The sequence below is a fragment of the Stegostoma tigrinum genome, chromosome 11, assembly GCF_030684315.1.
Source record: "Stegostoma tigrinum isolate sSteTig4 chromosome 11, sSteTig4.hap1, whole genome shotgun sequence".
Lineage (NCBI taxonomy): Eukaryota > Metazoa > Chordata > Chondrichthyes > Orectolobiformes > Stegostomatidae > Stegostoma > Stegostoma tigrinum.
Genome location: NC_081364.1, coordinates 2439072 through 2466460, shown reverse-complemented (window position 1 = coordinate 2466460; position 27389 = coordinate 2439072). Strand labels below are relative to the sequence as shown.

Here is a 27389-nt window from a genome sequence, read left to right as displayed (position 1 = left end):
ACAAATTGTGAGCGGGGAGCGTCGACAGGTTTAATAATAAGTCTCTGTAGGTAATCAAAAGTGTCTGACAGTATGAGAAAAGTGTCAACAGCTGAATAGCAAGTGAAAGGATGATCTATAATCCAATTAACTGAGGCTGAGAGATAATTACAACAAATTAAAAATAAGGTGGTGCTGGAAACAAACCAAATGGGTGGACTAACATGATAGGTATAAAAATCACATGTCAAGGGTCTAAACAAAGAAAAAAGTAATCCAAAACTGTACAAATTGATTAAGGTAGAGAGATCACAGCAAGTTATTGAGGTCATGGTGTCAAAGGGGCATAACCCTGTGAAACATTGCTAGAAGCTGCTTTCCCTCAGCACTGACCGCCTGATAGTGCGAAACTCCCTCAGTACTGCCCCTCTGACAGTGCGGCGCTCCCTCAGTACTGACCCTTCGACAGCGCGGCACTCCCTCAGTACTAACCCTCTTACAGTGCGGCACTCCCTCAGCAATGACCCTTCAACAGTGCGGCGCTCCCTCAGTACTGATGTTCTCACAGTGCTGCATTCCCTTAGTACTTACCCTCTGAAAGTGTAGCACTTTCTGAGTACCCGGCCCTCTCACCCTCTCCATTGTCCCCAACAGACACTCCAGGACAGGAACAACATGGGGTTAGATACAATGTGAGCATCCTTCCACATTGCCTCATCAAACACACCCAAAGCAGATTAGACATGTATTTCTTTCTAAACTTTCCCAACCAAATGACAATCTGATATGATAGACCAAACTGACAGCATCTGCTTGTAACTGATAAACAGAATGAAATATTTTGTCTGATTGGATGCCATGTTTGAAAACCTCATCTAATACGTTGCTCAGATTGTGATTGTCATATTAATACCTCTGTGTTTTGAAAGATGTCATAAATATTATCTCCTGTAGCAATGACATTCCATTCATGCCCTAAGCTGTCCATCAGAGACAGTGTTGCTTAATAACTCAGGCAACACTTGCTGCAAACATCAAACACTACAGTGACCCCCTGTGAGCAATTCAGTGTTTTTCCAATGTGTTTGTTCTTCCTGAGGAAGCTGCTATATCTCTGGCCCAGTCTGAAACAATGGGGCAAGGACAAACAAGGTCCCAAACTGAACATCAATTGGCAAAGGAAATATAAACATATTTCTGTGCCAGTGTTCACAGTCTCAGTCAGTGCTGAACTTTTGTTGCAATTTCCACGTGGAAATTGGAAGAACCAGTGTGTGCACTGTCTGATCCCACTGTGCAAATGATAGTTTGTTTCTCTGTCACTGGTGGTCCAGGGATGATCATTGGCCTAGAACTCTAGGGTGTGCTTCTCAATGGTCTTCTCTGGAGTTTTGTCATGAGAGATTTTTTGCATCCATCGGAGAGAGCTAATGAAGCCCCAAAAGCGGGCACTAGCTTAGTACTCCACGTGGGAGTTTGAGATGATGCATACACAGTAATTTAAAGCATTCAAACACAGAGAGAAGGGGCAGGAGAGGTCCCCTTTGATATTGCTCTGCCATTCAATCTGATCATGGTTGATCGTCTTTCTCAAATGCCATATTCCTGATTTCTCCCCATACCCCTTGATGTTGAAAATTTATCCAGCTCTTTCTTGAATTTATTCTCTCGTAGAGAATTCCTATGGTTCCAGAGGTACAGATAGAGTGGACAGGCAGAGACTATTTCCTAGGGTGGAGGTAGCTATTATGAGGGGTCATAGTTTTAAAGTGAGTGGAGGTAGATACAGGGGAGACGTCAGAGGTAGGTTATTTACTCAGAGAGTGGTCAGGGTGTAGAATGCATTGCCGGAGAGGGGAGTGGAGTCGGCCTCATTAGGGGCATTTAATGGCTATTAGACAGGCACATGGATGATAGTATAAGGTAGGGGTGGAGGTTAAATAGACCTTAGGATTAGGGTAAAAGTTCAGCACAACATTGTGGGTCGAAGGGCCTGTACTGTGCTGTACTGTTCTACGTTCTATGTTAACTCCCCTCCAAGTGAAGAAATGTTTCTTCATCCCAGTCTGAAATGGTCTACCCCAATCCTCAAACTGTGCCCCTGGTTCTAGACTCCCCCACCAAGGAGAATCACCCTCCCTTCATCTTGTCTGTCCAAACTTATTAGAATTCTATCCTTTACATTCTTCTAAACTTTAGGAAAAACAGGTCCAGTCGAGTCAATCTCCCCTCATACAACATTCCTGCCATTCCTGGTATCAGCCTAATGAATCCCCACTGCACTCCCTTGAAGGTAAATATAAATTACTTTTGCTTACAGTTAACTCCAACTTGATTTTGAAGCACAAAAATTTTAACTAATATATTTTTGGCAGGTTTTAGTAGTGTTTACTCAAGAAAGTTGAGAGAGTTCTGATACAAGAAGTGATTACATGGATCAAATTAACATTCTCGAACTCAAATACCTGAGTAAGATTGAACTCTGAAAGATACACCAGATACTTGATAAATAATGCTTGTTGGGCTGAAGGACCTTCTTCCACACAGCTGTATGCATATGTATAATAATACCAATCAATTAGACAGAGTAGCCTAAAGGCTTTAATACTCAACAATTAACCCAGAGAAAAACGGGAAGAACTATGGATGCTATAAATCAGGAACAAAAACAGAAGTTGCTGGAAAAGCTCAGCAGGTCTGGCAGTATCTGTAAAGAAATATCAGAGTTAACATTTCGGGTCACCCAGAGAATGTCAGTGCAACTTCCCCTGGGTTGGAAAACCCATTAAAAATAATCACAAAGCTGCCAGGTTGAAAGCCGCAACTAATGCCCTTTAGAATCACACAATTACAGAATTGTTTCAGTACAGGAATCCACTCAGGCAATCATGCTTGTACTATTTCTATCCCTTAGTGCCAATCTCCTGCCATTTCCCCAATTTCCTGCATACCATTTCTCTCCTAATAACCATCCAATGCCACAGTTGGACCTGCCTCCACCACGTTTAGCAGCACAGTGCTCCAGATCCTCATACTCACAGGGTGAAAAAGGTTTCTTTCACATTGTCCTTGTTTCTTTCGCTCATCACAATGAGGGAGGGAAATCTGCTGTCTTTACCCAGTCTGGGCCTAACAGCCCACACCGAAGTGGCTGGCGGTGAACCGCCTTGTGGAAACAGTTTATGAAGATGCTCAGTTCTATTGCTCCATCTTGATCAGCCTCAAAACAAGAAAGGATCCCAGATGAAATGCTCCGTTCTCACTATCGCAGGCCAACCCGGGGATGTTTAAAAGGTAAAGGTTCAAGGCCCACTGCAGATATTTGAGCACAATTTCTAGACTGACAGCAGTGCAGAGGGTATTCTGCATTCTTGGAGATACTGTCAGATGAGAAATTAAACTGGGGAACTATCTAATGTCTCTCTCTCAAGTGCCTATCGAAATACATTTTAAATATTTTGAGAGTTCTGCTAACACCACCGTTTGAGACCGTGAGCTCAAGATTACCATCATCTTTCAAGTGCAGTGACCCTTCTTCAGAACCCTTTTTGTTTGGATCAGCTTGGATTTTTCTGGACAATTGGGGACAGGTGATAAATTCTGAGCTTGCCAATAATTGCTTTAAAAATAGGTTCTAACCCCGGGGGTGAACCAAAGTTGTTGTGGACACAGTTGGTGATTTTGAGAGCAGTGGGCAATGTTGGTGATGGGCACATGCCGAGAACAAGTGGCCAAAGAAGGGTCACTGGCCTCGAAAGGCGAGGCCTGTTTCTGTTTTCCCATACATCAGACCTGCTGAGCTTCTCCAGCAATTTCTGTTGTTGAATGAATGAAAAGTACCTCCTCATGAACGACTTCCTGTTTCCCTAGCCACTGACAAAGAGAATCCGATGGTGACAGAGTAAACACACATGCACACACATCATTCCCTGCAAACCTCCTTGGATAGAGGTTGTGAATGGCTGACCACATTACTGAGGAATGGGAAGCACTCGGTACGGGAGCCCTGAGGCTGAACTAGAGGAGTGGGAACTGTCAGCAAATAACACAGACAATTCCTGAGAGTTATGAGTCACAAGCTGTGTACAACCGAGCCAATATTTTGTGATTGTTTTTCTCTCTTTCTCTCTCTGTTGCAAAATAAATACTGAAGGAGAATGTTTTGAAAGGTTGTGTGGACCAGCCCCCATGAAGAATACCAGACCAATGAGAACAGGTTCAGTAAGCGAGCCTCCCCAGTGCAGTGGTTCCAGTTTGTTGAGCAAGGCAGAGAGCTGGGTCTGTAGTCACATGTGTACAGTGTGAATCCTCTGACATTGCCCGCAAGCTGCAGCTAGAGCCAGCTTCAATGAGACGTTGCTTCAGGTAGGTCAGAGCCCACTCCCCATACAACTCGCTTTTATTTTGCAAACAGGCTCATGGTCCCCAGTGGAGTTTTTGATTTGACAGCCTGTCTGATCCGTGACAGCTCACTTTCCGAATACTGTCACTTTCTCAGTGTTTCAGAAACTTGTGCGCGGCTTGGAAACTGTATTATTCCTTTTCTCTCTGTCTTCATTTCTCTCCCCTCTCCTGCGAGTTCTGCACCGGCTGATAGCTCCGGCTGGTAAAATGGACTGGGCAGGGTTACTGTCGGTCAAACTGATGTGGGGCCAGTTTGGGGAACATTCAGAGGGAGAGAGAGAGAGCAATGGGAGAGAAAGAGATAGAGAGAGAGAGAGAGAGAGGAACAGGGAAGGGAGGAGAAAGAGAGAGAAAAAGAGAAATGGGAGAGAAAGAGAGAGAGAAATGAAGGAGAAATAGAAAGACAGAGGTACAGGGAAAGAGAGAGAGACGTGAGAGGTGAGTAAGAGAAGAAAAAAGAACAGGGAAGGGAAGAGAAAGAGAGAGAGAGAAATGCGCAGGGAAGAGAGATGTACAGGGTAGGGGGGAGAAAGAGGGAAAGGAATGGGAGAGATAGAGAGTGAGAGGAGGAATAGAGTGGGAGAGAGAGGAAAGAGAGGGAGAAAAGTGAGAAGGGAGTGGGGGAGTGAGGGGGAGGGGGGACAAGGGGAGCACTGAAGGAGGAGAGGAGAAGAGAATTGGGAATGGTAGGGGGAGAGGTTGAAGGAGGAGTAGAGAGAGAGAGGAAGGGTAGATGGAGGAGAAAGTGTGAGGGAGTATAGTGCAAAGAGAGAGAGAGAAGCTTGGAGAGTGGGAGAGACGGAGTGAGACCAGGGATAGAGGGAGAAGGTAAGGGAGACTGACAGAGGTAGTATACATTTCTCTAAAGTCTAACGCTGATGACCTGATTTGGCTTCTCTAATTATTCAGTCAGCCTTTTAGATAATGTTTATGAACAGTTTTTAAATGATGGTACAGTTACAGTGTAGTGTACTCCATGCGATACAGGTTTGAACCTTCTAGAAGAATCCTAACACATGATAGCTGAGCCACTGTTATCCCAGGAACTTAGCAATATTCATTAGACCCTGACTCTGCATCACCCCCAAGTAATTTCTCAGGTTCCAACATGATTAAGTGGAAAACCACTTCTCCTTGACTTAAGGGAACCCATTGCCACTGAGGGCTGTGAAAACCGAGGTATTGAATGTATTGAATGTATTGAAGACAGACCTCGACAGGTTCTTGATTTGAAACAGGGTGGAAGAATCACAGGGAGAAGGCAGGAGAATGAGGTTGAGAAACAATTTCACTATGGTCAAATGGCAGAGCAGGCTTGATGGGCCGACTGGCCTAATTCTGCTCCTACATCTTATAGTCACTGAATAGTTGTTCTTTTTCATGTAACCATCCAGCGCAAAAAGGATCAGACACATGAACAGTGAGGATACACCACCAAAGAATAAACTTTTAATTGCTCACACAAGGGCAGTGAAAGATGAAGCTTCTAAGATTTCTGCTCAGTCTGTCTCACCAACGTGTTCCCTAGGACCAGAATCCCCTTGATCATATTTGTGCCGATGGGTTGGAAAGTTCTGGATCGAGTCCCCTCCAAGGCCTGAGCACCGTGGTGCTGGCCTATTGATGGTGAGGGATTGCTGCACTCAGTCAAACGGTCTGCTGCTCAGATGAAATGTGAAACCTCAGGTGGATTGTACGATCCATTGAAAAGGAGACCGGAGTTCAGGGTATTGTAGGACGCAGCCAAAACAGAGCACTGAGTCACTACACTGTGACTGTTTGTGGGAGCTTGCTCTGTATGTTTCTCCATCATAGAATGTACAAATACCTCACTAACAGAAAGGAGCTTTGAGGCACTTGCTGCTCAGAAGTGTCTAAACGTCATTAACATTTTATTTTTCAGGTGGTCTCCAGCCGGTGATGACCACCTTCCATGGATGTGCAAAGGAAGAGGGCATTCCCTGGTTAGAAGGTGTGCTCTGAGCTGATCTCAATCCACCTGGGGAGAGGACACAGTTGGATACAGGCTGGGCCAGTAGGAAGACAGCAGCCAGTAAATCCCAGTTGGACTATCAAATTGCATGGATGTTGGACCAGGCTGCCATATTGAATTGGCAAGGTGACAGAAAACAAACTGGGCCTTGACAAAGGGATGTCCCAAGATTTTATGAATTAAGGTCCAAAACCTTTGTAAGGAGGGAGCAGAGAGTCTCATCGGAAGGATATTCTGTTCCTGGTGCAGCCCCAGATCTTAATCTGCCTGTCGTGTTCTTCAAATTTGGAGTATTTCCTTCCCACCCTTCAACCTTCCAAAGATTCACCATCTATGAGCAGGAGATATACTTATCAAGGAGGGAAAGGCCTGACTCCTCAGCTCCACTTCTCCCATGGCACTGTGTATGCTCTCCCCTCTTCACTACCTCTACCCACTGTTTTATGTTTATGCAACATATCCTCCATCACAAAATCTTGCATGAAAAGCTATTGAATATTCAGCCCTATTCTGAGCTGAAATCCTGCATTCACGTATTTTCTACTCCCTGGCTATAATGACAATAACAACATGCCACAGGAAGTTAAATTACAGATCAAAGCCTTATACTGATTCTCTGAAGCTTTCTTTTTCACTACCCTGCCATTTTCCTGTCTACATATCTCTTCAGTGCCCGCTTTGCAGTCTTTTGTTCCCACCACCTTTCCCAGCAGCACAACAACCTGATGAGATCATTTACCTGCACATCACTTTTAGTTCTGTTCTAATCTCCTTAAATCTGTGATTCCCTCCATGGCCAAATAACCTACTGGTGTCCTCTGCCACAGTTCAGCCAGAAAGACAATATAGGGGACAGTGAGAGGGTCTGGTGAGGTGTTTGGACGAATTTAAGACAGTGTCGTTAGGAAACGAGAGTCCCTGATCACACTGACAACTCACATCTTGTCATTTTGAGTGTTGTGATTTGTGAGGACAGTTCCCGTCCCCAGACATTGCAGTTCACAATCTCCCTGCTGCCAGCCATTAGATCAGACACAGTCAGAGTGAGGACATGTACAACAGGTCAAACCCTCAAGCCCACTTCACATAGTGAGCCTGTGCTGTCCCTGTCCTGGGAGTGTTTGATAAGGCACAGTGTAGAGGGAGCTTTACTCTGTATCTAGCCCCGTGCTGCCCCTGCCCTGGGAGTGTGTGATGGGGGACAGTGTAGAGGGAGCTTTACTCTGTGTCTAACCCCATGCTGTCTCTGTCCTGGGAGTGTGTGATGGGGGACAGTGTAGAGGGAGCTTTACTCTGTATCTAACCCCATGCTGTCTCTGTCCTGGGAGTGTTTGATGGGGGGACAGTGTGGAGGGAGCTTTACTCTGTATCTAACCCCATGCTGCCTCTGTCCTGGGAGTGTTTGATGGGGGGACAGTGTAGAGGGAGCTTTACTCTGTATCTAGCCCCGTGCTGCCCCTGCCCTGGGAGTGTGTGATGGGGGACAGTGTAGAGGGAGCTTTACTCTGTATCTAACCCCATGCTGTCTCTGTCCTGGGAGTGTTTGATGGGGGGACAGTGTGGAGGGAGCTTTACTCTGAATCTAACCCCGTGCTGTCCTTGTCCTGGGAGTGTTTGATGGAGGGACAGTGTAGATGGAGCTTTACTCTGTATCTAACCCCGTGCTGCCCCTGTCTGTAGTGAACATAAACAATGTGAAATTTGTGCATTTTAAGTGGCACCCTGCTGTGTAGTTGTTGAAATGTAAGATAAATCTTCTTGTGTTTATTAGGCACTGGGTCCAACTGGTTTCCTGTGGATTTGAGCCCAGATAGCGGGAGATCTGATTGGTCCATTGTTGGCCGACAGCATTCCTCAGGCAGTCATGGTGGATCACCTACCGCCCAATAACAGCCACTTCCTGTCCCTGGCTCCATCGGTGGGTTACCATGGTGATAAGATGATGGAGAGAAGCAGTTACCGGATGTTACCATCCCCTGTGTCTGAGGATGACAGTGACTGCTCAAGCTCACACTCCTGTTCCAGTCCTGACTCCCTGGTCCTAAGCTCCGGCTGTAACAGCTCATCCAGCAACCAGAGTAGAGACGGAATCATCGATTACCTGCTTTCCCAGGCTTCCATGAGGAACTTCCCAACTCTGGGTTTAGACCAGAAGGCTGGCCATCCCACCATCAAGGAGGAGGCTGTGGAATTTCCCAGTTTTGGGGCAGTCAGGGATGAGTTGGGGCCATTCCAGCCAACACTGGAGGAAATTGAAGAATTCCTTGAGGAGAACATGGATGTGGGTTTAAAGGATGAATTCAAAAGTGAAGTGACTGAGGAGACAAATGGTGACCTGGGATCCACTGGCATGCTGCAGGGCAAAGGTCAGTTCAAAGTCCTCCCCGTGCAAGTCAAGTCTGAAACCAAAGGTGTGAGGAATATTGAGGAGGCATTGAAGATTGGTGGAGCCATCCCAGTCATTCTTCAACTGCAGCCCATTGAGATGAAGCAGGATCATGGCAGTATGGGTGCTCCACATCCTCGAACAGACCTGAAGATTGCCCAACTCCTCATCAATATCCAGGGGCAAACTTTTACCCTCGTGCCTCAGTTTGTGCAGTCAGCCAACCTGAGCTGTTCCCGTCAGTATGTGCGGATTGCACCGGTTCCTGTAGCTGCTAAGCCGGTGGCGGGAGCTATAGAAGGCTCCCAGGGCCAAGGCAACCTCCTTCTGGGGCACAAGTTTCCAAAAGGGACCCCAGCAGAACTCCTGAAAATGCACAAGTGCACATTTCCTGGTTGCACCAAGATGTACACCAAGAGCAGCCATTTGAAAGCTCATTTAAGGAGACACACAGGAGAGAAGCCGTTCGCCTGCACTTGGCCCGGATGTGTCTGGAGGTCAGTGAGGGGTCCTGTTATAAAGCAGAATTTCCGTCACATCTTTCACCACCTCACGACACCTCAAAGTGTTTCGTAATAAATCAGAAGTCATTGACACTCATCTAGTCTCTCACAAACATCAACATGACCAGGAGCAGATAACCTGTCGATATTGACTGGAGCTAACGATTGACCAGGAAACCAAACAAAACGTCCCTGATCCTCTTTGACCTTTGTATTTACTCATTCATGGGATGTGGGTGCCGCTGGCTAAGACAGCATTTTTTTTGCCCATCCTATCAGCTAGCTGTAGGCCTGGAGTCACATGTAAGACAGATCAGGTCAGGATGGCAGATTTCCTTCCCTAAAAGATATTAGCGAACCAGATGAGTTTTTACAACTATTAACAGGGTTGAGGGAGTGCCCAATGACTTCAAAGAAAATGACAAATTGTGAACCGAAGCTCCAGCAAAAGATGAGATTCAATCTAAACTCCCATCTTCCCCCTCGATTTTAAATTAGAGATTACATCAGCGTGAGTACAAAGAGCATGCAATCTTTGAACAACATTACTGAAATCAATGATCTGCTCGTTTATATTATCGCCGTTTGTGGGATCTTGCTGTGTGTAAAGTAGCTGCCATGTTTCCTAGATTATACCCATGAAAAAACTGCTTCATCAGTGATGAAAGATTTCAGAACATGTTGAGATTGAAAAGACTCTGATTAAAATGTATGTTTTCCCACCTTCCAAGCACATGTTGGTGTGATGTGGTGGGAACATTCGGAATTCCGACTGGTTCCTTTCATTGACAGACAAAAAATCAAGTCAGAAAAGTATAAGAAAAGGCAAAATATTATTCTGTTGTTTTCCAGGAGACTGTCAGGCTCAGGAGCGACTAACAAACGAATAAAAGAATGAATGAAAAATCAGATCTTTCTATTCAGAATAACGCTGCTTGCAGGATGATATGATGGAAATGTTTCTGGAGGACAGACAGAAGTTGATAAGTCCCAGCCATTGGGAGGTCAGGAACAAGGATCCATAGATAGGAAATTAAATGCCTGAGATTGAGAATAGAGAGTGGGAGAGAGTCCCTTACACAGAGTCTCTTCCAGGGTCAGTGACTGAGGCAGAAATTGGTTTCAACGTAATTCAGAGGGAAATCCCGTAAAACCTTATAACATTCAAAAAGGGCTACATTGGGTAAATGCAGGAAGAATGTTCCTGATGACTGGGAAGTCCAGAACCTGGGGTCACAGGCTAATGATACAGGGTAGGCCATTTAGGACTGAGATGAGGAGTGATGTCTTCACCCAGAGGATGGGGAGCCTGTGGAATTCTCTGCCACAGAAAGGGTGGGCTGTGTTGTTGACAGCAAAATGCCACAGGCAGCAATGTCATGGTGTCCTGGTAATCACTTTTGGTAATGTTGGTTGAGGAATCCAGAAATTAATCCAGAAACTCCGCTAATGTTCAAATCCTGCCTCAGCAGATGACGGAATTTAAATTCAATAAAAAATATGGGAATTAAGAACAACTGCAACCAGTGCCAGTTGTTGGAAAAATCCATCTGTTCACATTGTCATCCTGGGAAGGAAAATTGCCAGGAAGGGAGGTGAATGCTGAGTAGTATTATCGCAGGACTGTTAATCAAAAGACCCAGGAAATGATCGGGGACCTGGCTTCGAATTGTGCCATGGCAGATGATGGAACTTCAATAATAATAATTTGATAATAATCTGGAATGAAGAGTCGAAGAATAGCCATGAATCCATTGTTGATTGTCAGAAAAACCCACTTGGTTCTAGAAGGTCCTTTAGGGAAGGATACTGCCATCCTTACCTGGTGTGGCCTACATGTGACTACAGACTCACAGCAATGAGGTTAGTGCTTAACAGCCCTCTGGGTAATTAGGGATGGGCAATGAATGCTGCCTGGTCAGCGACACCCTCATCCTGTGAATGAATTTTAAAAAAGTCTTCTATTGAGGACAATGTTATAACAAAGCATGTGGACTTTTTTCAATCCCCCAGCACTGACCCTCCGACAGTGCAGCACTCCCTCAGTGCTGGCCCTCTGTTGGTGCAGCACTCCCTCAGCACTGACCCTCCGACAGTGCGGCACTCCCTCAGCACTGACCCTCCGACAGTGTGGCACTCCGTCAGCACTGACCCTCCGACAGTGCGGCACTCCCTCAGCACTGACCCTCTGACAGTGTGGCACTCGCTCAGCACTGACACTCCGACAGTGCGGCACTCCCTCAGCACTGACCCTCCGACAGTGCGGCACTCCCTCAGCACTGACCCTCTGACAGTGTGGCACTCGCTCAGCACTGACACTCCGACAGTGCGGCACTCCCTCAGCACTGACCCTCCTACAGTGCGGCACTCCCTCAGCACTGACCCTCTGACAGTGCCGCACTCGCTCAGCACTGACACTCCGACAGTGTAGCACTCCCTCAGTACTGACCCTCCTATAGTGCGGCACTCCCTCAGCACTGACCCTCCGACAGTGCGCACTCCCTCAGCACTGACCCTCCGACAGTGCGGCACTCCCTCAGCACTGACACTCCGACAGTGCGGCACTCCCTCAGCACGGACCCTCCAACAGTGCGGCACTCCCTCAGCACTGACCCTCCGACAGTGCGGCACTCCCTCAGCACTGACCCTCTGACAGCGCGGCACTCCCTCAGTACTGACCCTCTGACAGTGTGGCACTCCCTCAGTACTGAGCCTCCGACAGTGCGGCACTCCCTCAGTACTGACCCTCCGACAGTGTGGCACTCCCTCAGTACTGAGCCTCCGACAGTGCGGCACTCCCTCAGTACTGACCCTCTGACAGTGCGGCACTCCCTCGGTACTGACCCTCTGACAGTGTGGCACTCCATCAGTAATTTGAAACGTGTTTGAAAACAAGGATGATGTAAATCAGTGTGCAGGGTTAGAGTTGGGGTGTGGTGCTGCAGTGTTTCTGATGAGCTGAAATTTATGGTGAATAGAAACTGAAGGTGGGAAGATCCTACAGGAGACCTTGGGGCCAAAAACACAAAATACTGGAACTGCTCTGTAGGGATGGCTGCTTCTGTGGGCTGGGAATACAAGTTAATGTTTCACATCAATTAATTGGAACTGGCACAGTCAGAGATTGCACTCTCTGTCCAGATACTCCGTAATATTTTCAGTAAGTTTCACATTTTCTATTGGAGTAAATTGTAGAAAATTATGATGTCATGTATTTTAGCTGGAAGAATTCAAACAGAAGCGTATTACTGAAATTGTGAGAAGTTGCAGAGAGATCTGGGTAATCTGTTCCATGTATCACAAACTTAGTGTGCAGGTGCAGCAAGTGATCAGGAACGCTAACATAATGCCTTCATTTATTGCAAGGCAAACTGAGTATGAAAATAAGGATAATGGGAACTGCAGATACTGGAGAATCCGAGATGACAAAGCATGGAGCTGATGAACACGGCAGGCCAAGCAGCATCTTAGGAGCACAAAAGCTGACAATTCTGGATGAAGGGTCTCGGCCCGAAACATCAGCTTTTGTGCTCCCAAGATGCTGCTTGGCCTGCTGCGTTCATCCAGCTTCACACTTTGTTATCATGAAAACTAGAATGTTACATTTCAGTTATACAGGGCACTGGGCAGACCACATCTGGAGGACTAAGTACAGTATTGGTCACTTTATTCAAGGAAGAATTTAACACCTAACTTGTGTGTTCATATTTTGGGGGCAGATTGAAGGTTGAGGAAGATCTGATGCAAGTCCAGGGTTTAGATCAGGAGAGTTGGTCAGAACCAATGGGAAGTTCAGTGACTGCCTGGGAAGCAGGAGAGATGCAGTGACAAAAATCAAGATGGTTTAAAGCAAAACGGGGATGGTACAGAAACAGGAATCACACTTGGAGGAGGAGTACATAGCAACTGTAAGTTTGTGAGCAAATCATTACATTTATGATTCTTGAAAACACACCTTGATTAGACTTTGTCATAAATTTTTTGTGTTTATTGTCAATGCCCCCACAGTCGGTGCCGTCCTTTCTGTAGCTTTCCCTTTTCCAACCTGTGTACTCCCTCAGTCTTCATAGAGCTGAAATTAAAACCCATTGCAATGAGGATGTAACAGCAGGCCATTCAGCCCCTCTGTTTGTTGTGCTGGAGATGAAGCAAGTAGCAGTTCTTGAATATCTCACTGCCCCTGTCAGTTTCTGCGACACCCCCATCCTCTAACCCCCATCCTGATTTCAGACAGTAAGGACAGTGAGTGAAACCTTTCGATCTTCATTCTGAACAGTTCCCGGCTCTGTTTCTTTATTCCATTAGTCTTCGCAGGTTCCTTAATCCCTTGGCCCAGCAAAAAACATTGTCATTTTTAATTTTGTTGTTTACTTTGAATGAAGATGTGCTTCCTGACATCACAGTTGAATAGCCTGGCTTGAATTTTATAGTAATCCCCTTGCCCAGCTTGTGTCGACTACCCAAACCAACTTGAGGATTCATTTACCCCCATCCACCCTCCAGACCCCTTTGATCATCTGAAACAGCTCAGATGGGTCACACATTCATGGGTGGAGGTCGCTTTTATGAGGGGGTTTGTTTTAAAGTGAGTGGAGATAGATACAGGGGAGACCTCAGAGGGAGGTTCTTTACTCAGAGAGTGGTAAGGGCAGGGAATGCATTGCCAGAGAGGGTCGTGGAGTCAGCCTCATTAGGGGCATTTAAGCTGCTATTAGATAGGCACATGGATGGTAGTATTAGGTATGGGTGGAGATTAGATAGACCTTAGGTTTAGGGTAAAAGTTTGGCTCAACATCGTGGGCTGAAGGCCCTGTCCTGCTCTGTGTTCTTTGGCTAAGGGATTACAAATCTAATCTTTGCAATTTACCCTCATTATTCGAGCCTTTAAGACTCTGTGTTCTCAGGGACTGAGGCCAGCAGCTGCAAGTGAAACATGGCATTGCAAGAGGAGATGGTTGGCCTTTGTTGAGACAAAAGCGGTGAATGACCATCTAACCTCTTGGTGCTTTACTTCAGGTTCTCAAGGTCCGATGAACTATCCAGACACCGACGATCACACTCTGGAGTCAAGCCATACCAGTGTGCTATCTGTGAGAAGAGGTTTGCTCGCAGTGACCACCTTTCCAAACATGTCAAGGTCCACCGCTTTCCCAGAACTGGCCGGATGGCCCGGCCTGCAAACTGACCGTCTGGAATGGTGACCCAGCCCTAAGGGCTGCCTGTGAAAACTGAAGGTGAACAAGGAGCAAGGAGTGGGCATAGAACCAGGATAGAGACACACTGTTTTACTCACGTCCATTGCAAGGTGTCTGCACCTTGACCTTTTCCAAGTTAGGAGAGGCTGGGAATTAACCCTCTGGTGTCATTGCTGCGGAGAGGTGGTGGATTCATGATGCCCAGCGCCAGTCACCAAACTCTAACCTCAGGCCACTGGCCTGGTCACACCGTGCAAATCTCACATCAAAGGGTGTCCAGCTGCTGTGTTCCTCACCATCACTTTTCCTGTTAATCTGCATGGAAGCATGTGGCCATTTAAATCCCTTTTGTTCCTTCTGAAACACAGGCAAGACTCCATTTCACTGCCTGAGCTGTGGTTTGTGCAAGTGGCGCTTCTCAATGTAGACTGAAGGTTATTTACTGGATGCTGTTTGCAACATGCTGTCTATGAAATGTGTAAATAAGCCAGCAAAAGTTCATCCATTCACATCATTTCAAATGTGTGGCTTATTTTCCTTTATAGGAAAGCAAGCATATCTCAAATTTATAAGGTTACATGAAAAAGCAAGGCAGAATATGGGAGAGACTGAACAGAGAGCTCAATCACCAAAGATCCTCATACAGCACCTTCCAAACCCATGACCACTTCCAACGAGAAGGACAAGGGCAGCAGATACATGGGAATTCCACACCTTGAAAGTTCCTCCTCCAAGACACTCCCCATCCTGACTTGGAAATATATCGCCGCTCCTTTACTGTCGCTGGATCAGAATCCTGGAATTCCCTCCCTAAGGGCATTGTAGGTCGACCCACAGACATGGACTGCAGCGGTTCAAGAAGGCAGCTCACCCCCACCTTCTCAAGAGGCAACTAGGGACAGGGCAATAAATGCTGGACCAGCCAGTGATGCCAAAATCACATGAATGAATTAATTTTAAACGGAATCCAGCACAGAAATACTGTAGTGAATGGCCTCCAGATCTTGTTGTCATTCTTTGAGATTGTGACTTCAAATCCCACTCTGTCAAATTGTGAAGTTGAATTCAATAAATTTCATGATTTGAGGCTGGATTCATAATCAAACAAGTTGAGGTGTTGCCAGATGCTGTTCAAAGCAAAACAGCTGGTCACGAATAAAATTTAGGGAAGCAACCACTTTTAGCCAAACTGACTTGTTTTAACTCCATGAAGAGCTGCATTTCTAAAGCACCCGACACAAACCAGCAACATCCCAATTTGTGTCACAGCCCAAATGAACTGCTTTTTAAAATGTAGTCACACCTGTAAGATAAAAAACATTATAGCCAGCTTACACACAGCAGGATCCCACCTGCAGCAAGGTGATAATGACTGGATCATCTGTTTCAGTGGAATTGGCTGGGAATAAATAGGGAACTGAAAATACCTCCCTTGCTCAAGATACACCTAGCCCGAAAAAGAGTTTAAACTTCAGTCTGAAAGGTGGTACCTCTAACAGTGCCCATTCCCTCAGCACCGACCCTCTGACAGCACGGCACTCCCTCAGCACTGACCCTCCAACAGTGTGGACGTCCCTCAGTACTGACCCTCCGACAGTGCGGCACTCCCTCAGGACTGACCTTCCAACAGTGCGGCGCTCCCTCAGCACTGACCCTCCAACAGTGCGGTTTTCCCTCAGCACCGACCTCTGACAGTGCGGCATTCCCTCAGTACTGACCCTCCGACAGTGCGGCGCTCCCTCAGCACTGACCCTCCGACAGCACGGCACTCCCTCAGCACTGACCCTCCGACAGTGTGGACGTCCCTCAGTACTGACCCTCCGACAGTGCGGCGCTCCCTCAGCACTGACCCTCCGACAGTGCGGCACTCCCTCAGGACTGACCTTCCAACAGTGCGGCGCTCCCTCAGCACTGACCCTCCAACAGTGCGGTTTTCCCTCAGCACCGACCTCTGACAGTGCGGCATTCCCTCAGTACTGACCCTCCGACAGTGCGGCGCTCCCTCAGCACTGACCCTCCGACAGCACGGCACTCCCTCAGCACTGACCCTCCGACAGTGTGGACGTCCCTCAGTACTGACCCTCCGACAGTGCGGCACTCCCTCAGCACTGACCTTCCAACAGTGCGGCGCTCCCTCAGCACTGACCCTCCAACAGTGCGGTTTTCCCTCAGCACCGACCCTCTGACAGTGCGGCACTCCCTCAGTACTGACCCTCCGACAGTGCGGCGCTCCCTCAGCACTGACCCTGTGACAGTCCGGCACTCCCTCAGCACAGGCCCTCTGACAGTGCGACACTCCCTCAGTACTGACTCTCTGACAGTGCGGCACTCGTTCAGTACTGACCCTCCGACAGTGCGGCACTCCCTCAGTACTGACCCTCTGACAGTGCGGCGCTCCCTCAGCACTGACCCTCCAACAGTGCGGCACTCCCTCAGCACTGACCCTCTGATAGTGCGGCGCTCCCTCAGCACTGACTCTCCGACAGTGCAGCACTCTCTTAGCACTGACCCTCCAACAGTGCAGCACTCTCTCAGCACTGACCCTCCAACAGTGCAGCACTCCCTCAGCACTGACCCTCCGACAGTGCAGCGCTCCCTCAGCACTGACTCTCTGACAGTGCGGCACTCCCTCAGCACTGACCGTCCGACAGTGCCACACTCCCTCAGTACTGACCCTCCGACACTGTGGCACTCCCTCAGCGCTGACCCTCCGACAGTGCGACGCTCCCTCAGCACTGACCCTCCGACAATGCGGTGCTCCCTCAGCACTGACCGTCCGACAGTGCGGCACTCCTTCAGCACTGACCCTCCGACAGTGCGGCACTCCCTCAGTACTGACCCTCCGACAGTGCGGCACTCCCTCAGCACTGACCCTCCAACAGTGCGGCACTCCCTCAACACTGACTCTCTGACAGTGTGGCGCTCCTTCAGCTTTGAAACAGTCAGACTTGTGTTTCTGGAGTGTGACCTGAATCCATAGCTGTGTGCCTCTTGTGTGTGACATGCTCTGTGATAGCTGGGACTCATTGCGGTATTACAGTGACTTAATAAATAATTGCTGAGGCGGGATGGGAAGTGAAATCTTTTCAGGGTCACTCAGGACGGTCAAAAGACTGGCTTTGAGTACCTTCCTAAACGTAAAGCTAATTTTATTGGAATTATTGTTTATTGAGTTATGGGATGTGGGCATAATGTGCTGGAGCAGCATTTATTACCCGTCCCTAGTTGCCTCTTGAGAAGGTGGAGGTGAGCTGCCTTCTTGAACTGCTGCAGTCCATGTGCTGTGGGTTGACCCACAATACCCTTAGGGAGGGAATTCCAGGATTCTGATTCAGTGACAGTGAAGGAACGGCGATATATTTCCAAGTCAGGATTGGGAGAGGCTCGGAAGGGAACTAGCAGGGGGTGGTGTTCCCATGTATCTGCTGCCCTTGTCCTTTGAGATGGAAGTGATCGGGGGTTAGGAAGGTGCTGTCTGAGGGTTGATGGCGAGTAACTGCAGCAAACCCAATCCTGCCGGGACTACTGTGCTATTCCTGAAACGTTTCAACATTTGACAGCGTTTGGTTGTTATAAATCCTTCTTGGAATTTGGAAATCTTCAAACAGTATTGCCACAGTGTGGCCATGGAGACAGCATTGGTCCTGCTGGTCTCCCGTTAGCGCCCCGTGATGAGGATCTGGCAGACTGAAGCCTGTGACCTTGTTCACTCTCACTCAGGAATGTTACACAATTCTGGCCAACCACTCATAAGACCATAATATATAGGAGCAGAATTAATTGATTTGGCTCTCCTCAATTCTGCTCTGCCATCTAATCATGGCAGACATGTTTCTCAACCCCATTCTCCTGCCTTTTCCCAGCAATGCTTGACCCTGTTACGAATCAAGAGCCTATCTACCCCTGCCTTAAAGTCTCCATGACTTGGCCTCCATAGCCTTCTGTGTCCCACAGATTCACCACTCTCTTCTGAAGAAATTCCTTCCCACCTCAGTTCTGTCGGGTCACTCCTTCTCTCTGAGGCTGTGCCTTTAGGTCCTAGTCTCTCCTATAGATGGAAATGTAATGGGACCCCTACAGTGTAGAAGCAGGCCATCCGGCCCGTCAAATCCACACCAACCTTCCGAAGAGCATCCCACCCAGATCCGTCCCTTACCCTATCCCTGCATTTCCCACTCTAGACACTACGGGAAAATTGAGCATGGCCAATCCACATAACGAGTACATCTTTGGACTGTGGGGGGAAGCAGAGCACCTGGAGGAAATCCATAGGAACACAAGGAGAATGTACGAACTCCACATGGACAGTTGTCTGAGGCTGGAATCAAACCCTGGTGCTGTGAGGCACCAGGGCTAACCACTGAGCCACCGTGCCACCCCGCATCTCCACAGCCACTGAGTCCTGACCTCTCAGTATTGTATAATTTTCACTGGGATTTCTCTCCCAAACAGCCTTCTAAACTCCCTTGAATGTAGACCCAGAATTTCTGCGAGTGATTCGGGGGCAGAGCAGAAATTGATTCCACAGAAGAAGAAATGTACTGAGGGGATGATGAGGCAGCCGCGGCTGGCAAAGAAAGTCAGCACAGCATAAAAGCAAAAGGAAAAGCGTACAGTGTGGTGAAGATTTGTGGAAAGTTTAATTATTAATCTGTAAATTGACATTCCAGAGCCCCTGGATAGAAGCCCAGATAGGAAAAAGCGGCTCACTCTGTCAGAGATAGTGTGACTTGTATCTATATTGAAATGTATCAGGTTTCACAAACATCTCAAAGTGTCTCCTCGACAATAAGTGATTCTGAAGATACACACTCATCATTTTGGCCATTGTGGCCACCATTGTGTGCACAGAAGGATCCCAGACACAACAAAAACAAAATGACCAGAACCTGGTGGATTTGGTTCGGAGAATCCCTACAGTGTAGAAGCAAGCCATTTGGCCCATTGAGTCCGCACCAACCCTCCAGACAGCGTCCCACTCAGTCACACCCACTATCAATGTCTTTGTAACCCTGCATCACCCATAGCTAACCCAACTAGCCTGCAAATCTCTGCATACTGGGAGTAATTTAGCATGGCCAATCCACCCTAATCTGCACATGTTTGGACTGTGGGAGGAAACCAGAGCAAACCCATGGAAAAATGTGGAAAGTGTGCAAACTCCACACAGACAGCCTGAAGGTGGAAGTGAACATGGGTCCCTGGTGCTGTGAGGCAGCAGAGCTAGCCACTGAGCCACCGTGGCATCCACAATGCTGTAGTGCTTCCCACAGAGGGTAAAATGGTGGACCAGGGCATCAGGGACAACCCCAAGCTCTTCAAATCATTCCCAAGATCTTTACATTCACCATTGACTTTCCAGCTCTTTTCTTCCAGCATTTTGAGAAAAGTAGCCCCACACTTTGATTTTCTGAAGAAGAGTCCTGACCAAAATGTCAGCTTTCCTGCTCCTCTGGTGCTGCCTGGCCTGCTGTACTCCTCCAGCTCCACGCTGTGTTATCTTTGACTCCAGCATCGGCAGTCCTTACTATCTCCACACTTTGTCCATTTGTCACATTACTCAGTTTGCCAATATTTTTCCAAATTATTCTGTAGGAATAAAGGGTTTGCAAAGATCAAACACTTCCACTTTCCATCCTGTGATTGGTGACCACAAAATGTACCAGAGGTAATGTTGACTCTCATAAGTTGCCCTGCCTTGTGCAGAGCACGTAGCCTGGATTTGAAGAGGTGACATTCTCAACTAATGTGAGCAAATGACATCTCAATCTATGGAACAAATTCCTTTGGGAGGTGGTGGAGAGGATAATCAGTTGGGGAATCATGGGTTCCAGAGAAAATGCAGGGAATTGGATGTGAGGAATGTTGGATAAGCCATGATCCTATTGAATGGTGCAGCAGGCCTGAGGGGGCCGAATGGCCTATTCCAGTTCCTGTTTCTTATGGTCTCATCATTTTGATACATCCACGTGTAAGTTGACAGATTTCTCCCATAAAATTACGATTTGGGATAAAGTGTTATGTGAGATGTGACGCGGTGAGCAGAACATGCTCAGGAGAGAGGATTTGTTTCCAAATCTCTGACCCGTTACCACTGGGGCTTTACCCATCCTCACACCTGCTTGATTATGGATTCATTGTTGGAGTCTGATCCCAATAATCCCACCACCAGACGGAGAGAAGATGAATTTAATGTTCCTCGGTCTTCCCGAGTAATTGTGACATTCCCGAACCTGGGAGCTCATGTGTTTGTGATGTTGGATATTGTCCTTAACGAAGGAGTGAGCTGTGCTATATCCTCACATCCAGCGTGTAAACCCCTTCGATAGCTGAAGAGAGCCACCAGGTAAGTGATAATCTTCTTCCCGGGATGTTGGCATTCTTGCTGAAGTCACCAACTCAAAAGCCAAGATGGAACCAAATAAATGAACCTTGTGATAAAACTGCATCTGTCCAACTGGATTCTGTCAAGTGTCAGCTATTCTCATTGGATGGATTCCGGGGTGGTTCATCACACGAACCTCCAGTGGTTCTGCACCTCCCCCCTCTCCACCTTCCTCTATTGGTCCCTCATGCTCATCCCAATTGATCCTAAAGTCAAACAACATTTTCTTATCTCTCACTTTTAGCAAAATATTCGACATAAATGAAAAACCGAAAGAACTGCGGATGCTGTATTAATCAGGAACAAAAACAGAAGTTGCTGGAAAAGCTCGGCAGGTCTGGCAGCTTCTGTGAAGGAAAAAGCAGTTAATGTTTCGGGTCCAATGAACTTTTCTGGGGAAGGGTCATCAGTCCCAAAATATTAACTCTGTTTTTCCCTCACAGATGCTGCCGGACCTTCTGAGCTTTCCCAGCAATTTGTTTTTGTTCAACGTAAGTTATTTCTTTTAAGAGTATATGATCTTTCTCCAGAGTTTTGTTTTTCTTACAACAGTGTCCCAAATATTAATCTACAGTTCCTGGAGACTTCAGGACAAATACTAGGCCCAAAGCCAAACTCAAAATGTCCCTGAAATGTAGAATATCAAGGTGCGATTTTCACTGAGATCACAAAAGCTAATTACTGTGGACACTGGAAATTCAAACTTAGAAGAGAAAATGCTGGAAATATTCCACGGGCCAGGCAGTATCTGTGGAGGGAAACAGGATAAAGATTTCAGGATGTTACCCTACATCAGAAGCTAGCAATCAAATTCGCTCAGTTTAATTGAGTTGTCGTGAGAGTAATATGTGGAAGTGAGTGAGTGGCAATGCAAGCAGCAATGTGCAGAAGCAGATCCCTGTTCAGTTACTGTTTTAGACCCACACAGAATGTATCTCCCAGGGGTTAAACTTTGAATCCAGCTTCATTGACATTTTGAATCCTGTTATTGTCACAAATGGAGGTGTTGCTGATGTGCTTTTATCTGGCACCGAGGTGAGCAAAAGATTTTTCTTGTGTTGATTAATCGTGGTAGGAAGTTTTGAAAGTGAATAACAGCTGCCCAGTTTGTGCAACAGGAAAGAAAGCCATCCTCAGGACATCCCAAATCAGTTCACAGCCAGGAAGCTCTTTTTTTTTGAAGTGTCATCACTGAAGTGATTCAGGAAACATGGCAACTGCACACACAGCAAGATCCCATTAATCGGCAGTGTGATTATGGCATGGTTTCGGTAATTGAAGTATTGTCACACACACTGGGGAGCACTCCCATGCTCGCCTTTGAAAGAGAAGCTTTTACATCGTCTGAGAATAGCCAAACCTCACCTACAGCTTGGCACCTCTGGCAGTGCAGCACTCCCTTGGCTACAGCTTGGCACCTCTGGCAGTGCAGCACTCCCTCGGCATTGCACCATGTGAGTCAGCCTGTTGGAAGGCCTCAGGTCTCTGGGTGTGGGGCTGGAACCAATGACCTTCTGGGTTGAATGTGGAGAGAGATTTCCAAGAGATTCCCTTATGTTTTCCTTCTGTGTCACTGCTGTGGCTCCAAGGCTGGTCTCCCTGTGCTGTTCCCACCTTCTGTGATTTGGTGCTAGCGAGAGAACAGGAAATTATTCAGCTATGACAAAATTTAGAGTTAGTCAGCCTTATTATTGTCCCAGTAGTGGCTGGAATACAGTTGTTAATTTAGTAACATCAGAGAGCAGAGTGTATAAATATTTAGCAGTGTGTTGATTCTAACACAGTACATTATTTTTAATGTAATCAATTTAATTTGCATCCTATGAATGTTTGTGTACATATCCTGTATCCAGATAGTCGCTATTTAGTTAAACTATTTGAGATTTCTCTCTGATTATGTAAATCTTGTCATTTATGTGATGTACATAAAAAACTGTATATCTTCTTTGTTCTGTAAAATGTACAGCATATGCTTTAAAAGGAATTGCATTAAATTCTGACCATGAGAGAGTTTCTAATGAATTGTTTCTAAAAAAGACTGGAATTGGTATTTGAATGGGTTCAATATCCTTGGGCATTGTCACTGTTATCATTACGATGCCCAGGTGCACATTTAACTTTTTATCACCATCTGTTCTGTTTATTCACCCAGACAAATCGATTGGCATTTTAGATTCCACTGGGTTGACAGCACCCAGGGTGATCTGTTGTGAAGGGGAGAGGATACCGCAGATGACTGAGTTTGGGGTGAGTGCAACTTCAGAATCTTTCCTCCTCGTGTTTCTGATGAGCCTTTGCTCGAGGGAGTTGGTATGTTTGTTTCTTTAATCTGGCTACACCATCTGCAGAGATCCTGGCTGACATTTTATGGAATTCTGACAATTGAGCCTTCCTCATGTGTTTGTAACAATGTCAGCCATACCACTGCAATCCATGGTGTCCAAGTGAGTAGTTGCTCACAGAATAAAATTACTTAGTGATCGATACAAGACATAGAACATAGAACAGTACAGCACAGTACAGGCCCTTCGGCCCTCGATGTTGTGCGAACCTGTCATACCGATCTCAAGCCCATCTAACCTACACTATTCCATGTACGTCCATATGCTTATCCAATGATGACTTAAATGTACCTAAGGTTGGCGAATCTACTACCGTTGCAGGCAAAGCGTTCCATTCCCTTACTACTCTCTGAGTAAAGAAACTACCTCTGACATCTGTCCTATATCTTTCACCCCTCAATTTAAAGCTATGCCCCCTCGTGCTCGCCGTCACCATCCTAGGAAAAAGGCTCTTCCTATCCACCCTATCTAACCCTCTGATTATTTTATATGTTTCAATTAAGTCACCTCTCAACCTTCTTCTCTCTAAGAGTCAAGCTCCACAGATGATGGAAGCAGGATGGAGAAAACCCAGGACAGCTGTGAGTTGGTTGCAATGAGTGACTCACTGGAAAGATTCCCCAGACACTCATGAGAAACTGGCAAGTGAAACTAGAACCAGGGGGCTTAGCCTCAGGGGGAGCAGATTTAGGACTGAATTGAGGAGGAACTTCTTCAACCAAAGGATTGTGAATCTGTGGAATTCCTTGCCCAGTGAAGCAGTCGAGGCTCCCTCATTGAATGTTTTTTAAGGCAAAGATGTATTTTGAACAGTAAAGGAATTAAGGATTGTGGTGAGAGGGTGGGTAAGTGGAGCTGAGTCCATGAAAAGATCAACCATGATCTTTTTAAGTGTCAGGGCAGGTTCGAGGGGCAGATGGCCTACTCCTGCTCCTTGTTCTTATGTTCGTATGTTCCCTTGAGCTCAGACTCCAGCCATCCCGAATGTTTGTGCTCCTGAAATGCTGCTTGGCCTGCTGTGTTCATCCAGCTTCACACTTTGTTATCTTGGATTCTCCAGCATCTGCAGTTCCCATTATCTCCAAATGTTCACTCTGGTTAGTGAGTGTCAGCTATTCTGGCAGCATGACCAGGTTAAGTCCGTGGGGACTGAGCCGAGATGGTATGGGTACGTGGTATTATTGGGTTGAGTGAGGGCCTCAGCACCTGCTGGGGTCTTGTTCTGCCATGTGACCACACCCCCCTCCACCACCCCCCCAAATGGTTCTCAAGAGAAAGAGGTTGAGCTTCTCGGTATGAAACCTTTCTACAAACCCCGTCTCAGGAATGCCAAGAGTTTCAGGTTGGTCCAAGAGCCTCTTCGTTCTCAAATTGAACTTGAAAGTGACTTTTGCTTTACCAATTATTATTTCCCCCTCATCAACAGAGACAGTTTGTGAGAGGCCGAGCTTCTGAGATAAATGGGCTTTTCTTCTGCTGACAGATTCCGGCCCTGGACTGAGGACTGGGGCTTCAGGAGAAGGCTGGGACATTACTGCATTTCTCTGCATTGCTCATGTCAAAGACGGGTCACGAACCCCATCTGCCAGTGTCCAGAGAGGACGATATGCATCTTGGAAGTGTCCTCCACAGCTTTGGGATATCCCAGGTGTTTCACCACCAACAAAAACACTTTCCAAGCATGGTCACCACTGCATCTTGGGAAAACAGGCAAGCAATTTTCGCACAGCAAGATCCCACAAAGAGTAACCCGAGAGTAACCAGGTCTCAGTGAATCTCAGAAGTGTTATGGCCCAGGTGAAGGTCATTTGGCCCATCAGAAACAGGGGAAGCTATCCATGGTTGACACTATTTATGCTGTCAAAGGAAACTCACTCAGTCACTCACTCAGAATTCATCCCCACTTTCTTCCCTGATAAACAGTCAGCTGAAATAGCTCAGTTGGGAGAGCATTAGGCTAAAGATCTAAAGGTTCCCTGGTCCAATTCTGGGTTTTGGCAACATGAGTGGTTGCTGATTGGGTTAGCCTTTGTTTAGCTGTGATGGAGGAGAGTGAAGTGCTCCTTTTGGGGCAGCACAGTGGCTCAGTGATTAGCACTGCTGCCTCACAGAGCCAGGGACCTGGGTTCAATCCCACTCTCAGGCAACTGTCTGTGTGGAGTTTGCACATTCTCCCCGTGTCTGCTTGGGTTTCCTCTCACAGTCCAAAGATGTGCACGCTAGGGAGGACTGGCCGTGCTAAATTGCCCGTAGTGTTTAGCGAATGTGTAGATGAGGTGGGTTATAGGGGGATGGGGTCTGGGTGGGATGCTCTGAGGGCCAGTGTGAACTTGTTGGGTTGAATGGCCTGTTTCCACACTGTAGGGATTCTACGAAGCATGAACTCATTCAAAACTCCACAACTAATAACAAACACCTTCACACTCATTCCCTGAATGCACACTAACATCCATTGGCTACTAGCCCACACAAACCTCTTTTATTAAATTTTCACCTGCAGGTTCAAGTCCTCTTTGGCCTCACCCTTTCCCATAACTGCATGGTGCCATTCCTGTACCCCTGCCACCTTCATATTTGTATGCATATCTCCATCCGTTGACTCCATCTATATCTCTCATTGCCTTGGAAAAGTGGCCAACATCATCGAAGACTCCTCGCACCCCTGTTATACTCTCTCCCAACCTCTTCTGTCAGGCAGAAGATACAAAAGCTTAAATACACAATACCCTGATGCATTTTGTACAGTATGATCTGCCTGTACTGTATGCAAAACAAAACCTTTCACTGTACCTAGGCACATATGACAATAATAATTTAAATCAAATCAAAAATCCACTATTAGCAAACTCGCTGCCACCACCTCCTTTCTCAGTGAAAAATTATGCTCCAAGTCCAGGCCCTAACCACTTTTCCATGATCTTATCGACAATTATTTTCTTACCTTTACTGTTAAATGTTGTCATAGACTAAATCAGGTACCCAAATCTACAGAAAGTAAAGTGAAAATATTTGTTCTTTATTACCTTTAAATCCACAGTCACTGCATTATTAAAATCCGCAAGTAAGGGCTGTTTAACAAGGATACTTCTTTCTATTCTCTCCTGGGACATGACAGTGTCTCTTGGCAATTCTTACAAATCGACAGCTTATTTCTTCCAGAAGCTTATTGTATTCACCATTCCTTATTTCTGCATCCTTTACTGAGATTATTAACCTTCTGGGGGATGAATGACCAAAATGCCTATTTAGGATGTGAGTTTGCTCGCTGAGCTGGAAGGTTCGTTTTCAGACGTTCTTCGTCGGAGGCTCACTGATGATGTTACCTAGAATGGTGACGAAACATCTGAAAACGAACCTTCCAGCTCAGCGAGCAAACTCACATCCAGAACCTCAACCTGAGCTACAAATCTTCTCAAAACTCGCTATGCCTATTTAGTTCTACCACAATAACATTTTTGCCTTCTAATTTTTTTTCCATTTATGCCCTGATCGCTTCTTTAATTTCTTTAGTGGGGAAAGTTATGTTCCGTTAAAGAAATGCAATAGTGTCCCAATTATGTAAATCACAAATTCACAGATTTTTCAAATGCAGTAGCTTTCTGGTTTTCTGTGCACAGTTTTGTCTGAGCTTCCTTCATCAATGGCTTGCTTAATAACAATGGTATCTGACTCAAAACTTCATCCATGTTAATAAAATAAAAGCTTCTCACTATTTTACAAAGAATGATCCATCCTTCTTAAAGATTTTAGCCTGTTATCAGTATCTGAGGCAGGTGTAAACCCTTAATCAGTTCTGGTGCTTATTATTCAGGGCGTCTGGTATTTTACACACTTTATTCCAGACAGTGTAGAGATTTATCCAATTTTTAACAATGTACAATTGACAGATCCTACCAGCAAGATATTCATCTCTTGTGGCTATTGCAATTCCATCTCTTTGATTCATATCTCCATCTATTTTTGGAATACGTCCATGAGAGGTGCCGCTTCAGTGCTAAACTTTGGCAAGGTTCCAACAAAACTTACACATCCCCAAAAATCTGATGGCTTTCCATTTAGTTTTAGGAATGGGGTATTCTATCAAGGTCATTACTTTCACTGTTCTTGGTAATAATTGCCCTTGTCCTAAAGTATGTGGAAGCAGGCCATTTGGCCCATCAAGTTCACATCAACCCTCCAAAGAGCATCCACCCAGACCCACC

General features: G+C 46.5%; 1 protein-coding gene across 10 annotated transcripts; it reads left to right on the top strand.

Moving 5' to 3' along the window:
* Nucleotides 1–4133: 4133 nt before the first annotated feature.
* Nucleotides 4134–26504, top strand: klf15 (Kruppel like factor 15). 10 transcript variants are annotated; one of them, XR_009446479.1, is made up of 5 exons: nucleotides 4137–4344; nucleotides 8148–9259; nucleotides 14282–14499; nucleotides 21289–21336; nucleotides 22998–26504. XR_009446479.1 is itself a non-coding variant. In XM_048547611.2 (4 exons), the coding sequence occupies exons 2-3, from the start codon at nucleotides 8241–8243 to the stop codon at nucleotides 23056–23058; spliced, it is 1080 nt and encodes a 359-aa protein (XP_048403568.1). In that variant the 5' UTR covers nucleotides 4134–4344; nucleotides 8148–8240; the 3' UTR covers nucleotides 23059–23092; nucleotides 24671–26504. The 10 variants fall into 10 exon arrangements, 8 of the variants coding, with proteins under 8 accessions (XP_048403568.1, XP_048403567.1, XP_059505677.1 ...); XM_048547611.2 differs by lacking the exons at nucleotides 14282–14499; nucleotides 21289–21336 and having other exon boundaries at nucleotides 4134–4344; nucleotides 22998–23092; nucleotides 24671–26504; XM_048547610.2 differs by lacking the exons at nucleotides 14282–14499; nucleotides 21289–21336 and having other exon boundaries at nucleotides 4134–4344; nucleotides 22998–23092; nucleotides 23718–26504.
* Nucleotides 26505–27389: the final 885 nt, after the last annotated feature.

Coding starts and splice junctions, on each gene's coding strand:
- klf15 (XM_048547606.2), top strand. CDS start 8,241: ATGGTGGATCACCTACCGCCCAATAACAGCCACTTCCTGTCCCTGGCT. Junction 9,260..14,281: donor TGGCCCGGATGTGTCTGGAG/GTCAGTGAGGGG, acceptor GCTTTACTTCAG/GTTCTCAAGGTCCGATGAAC.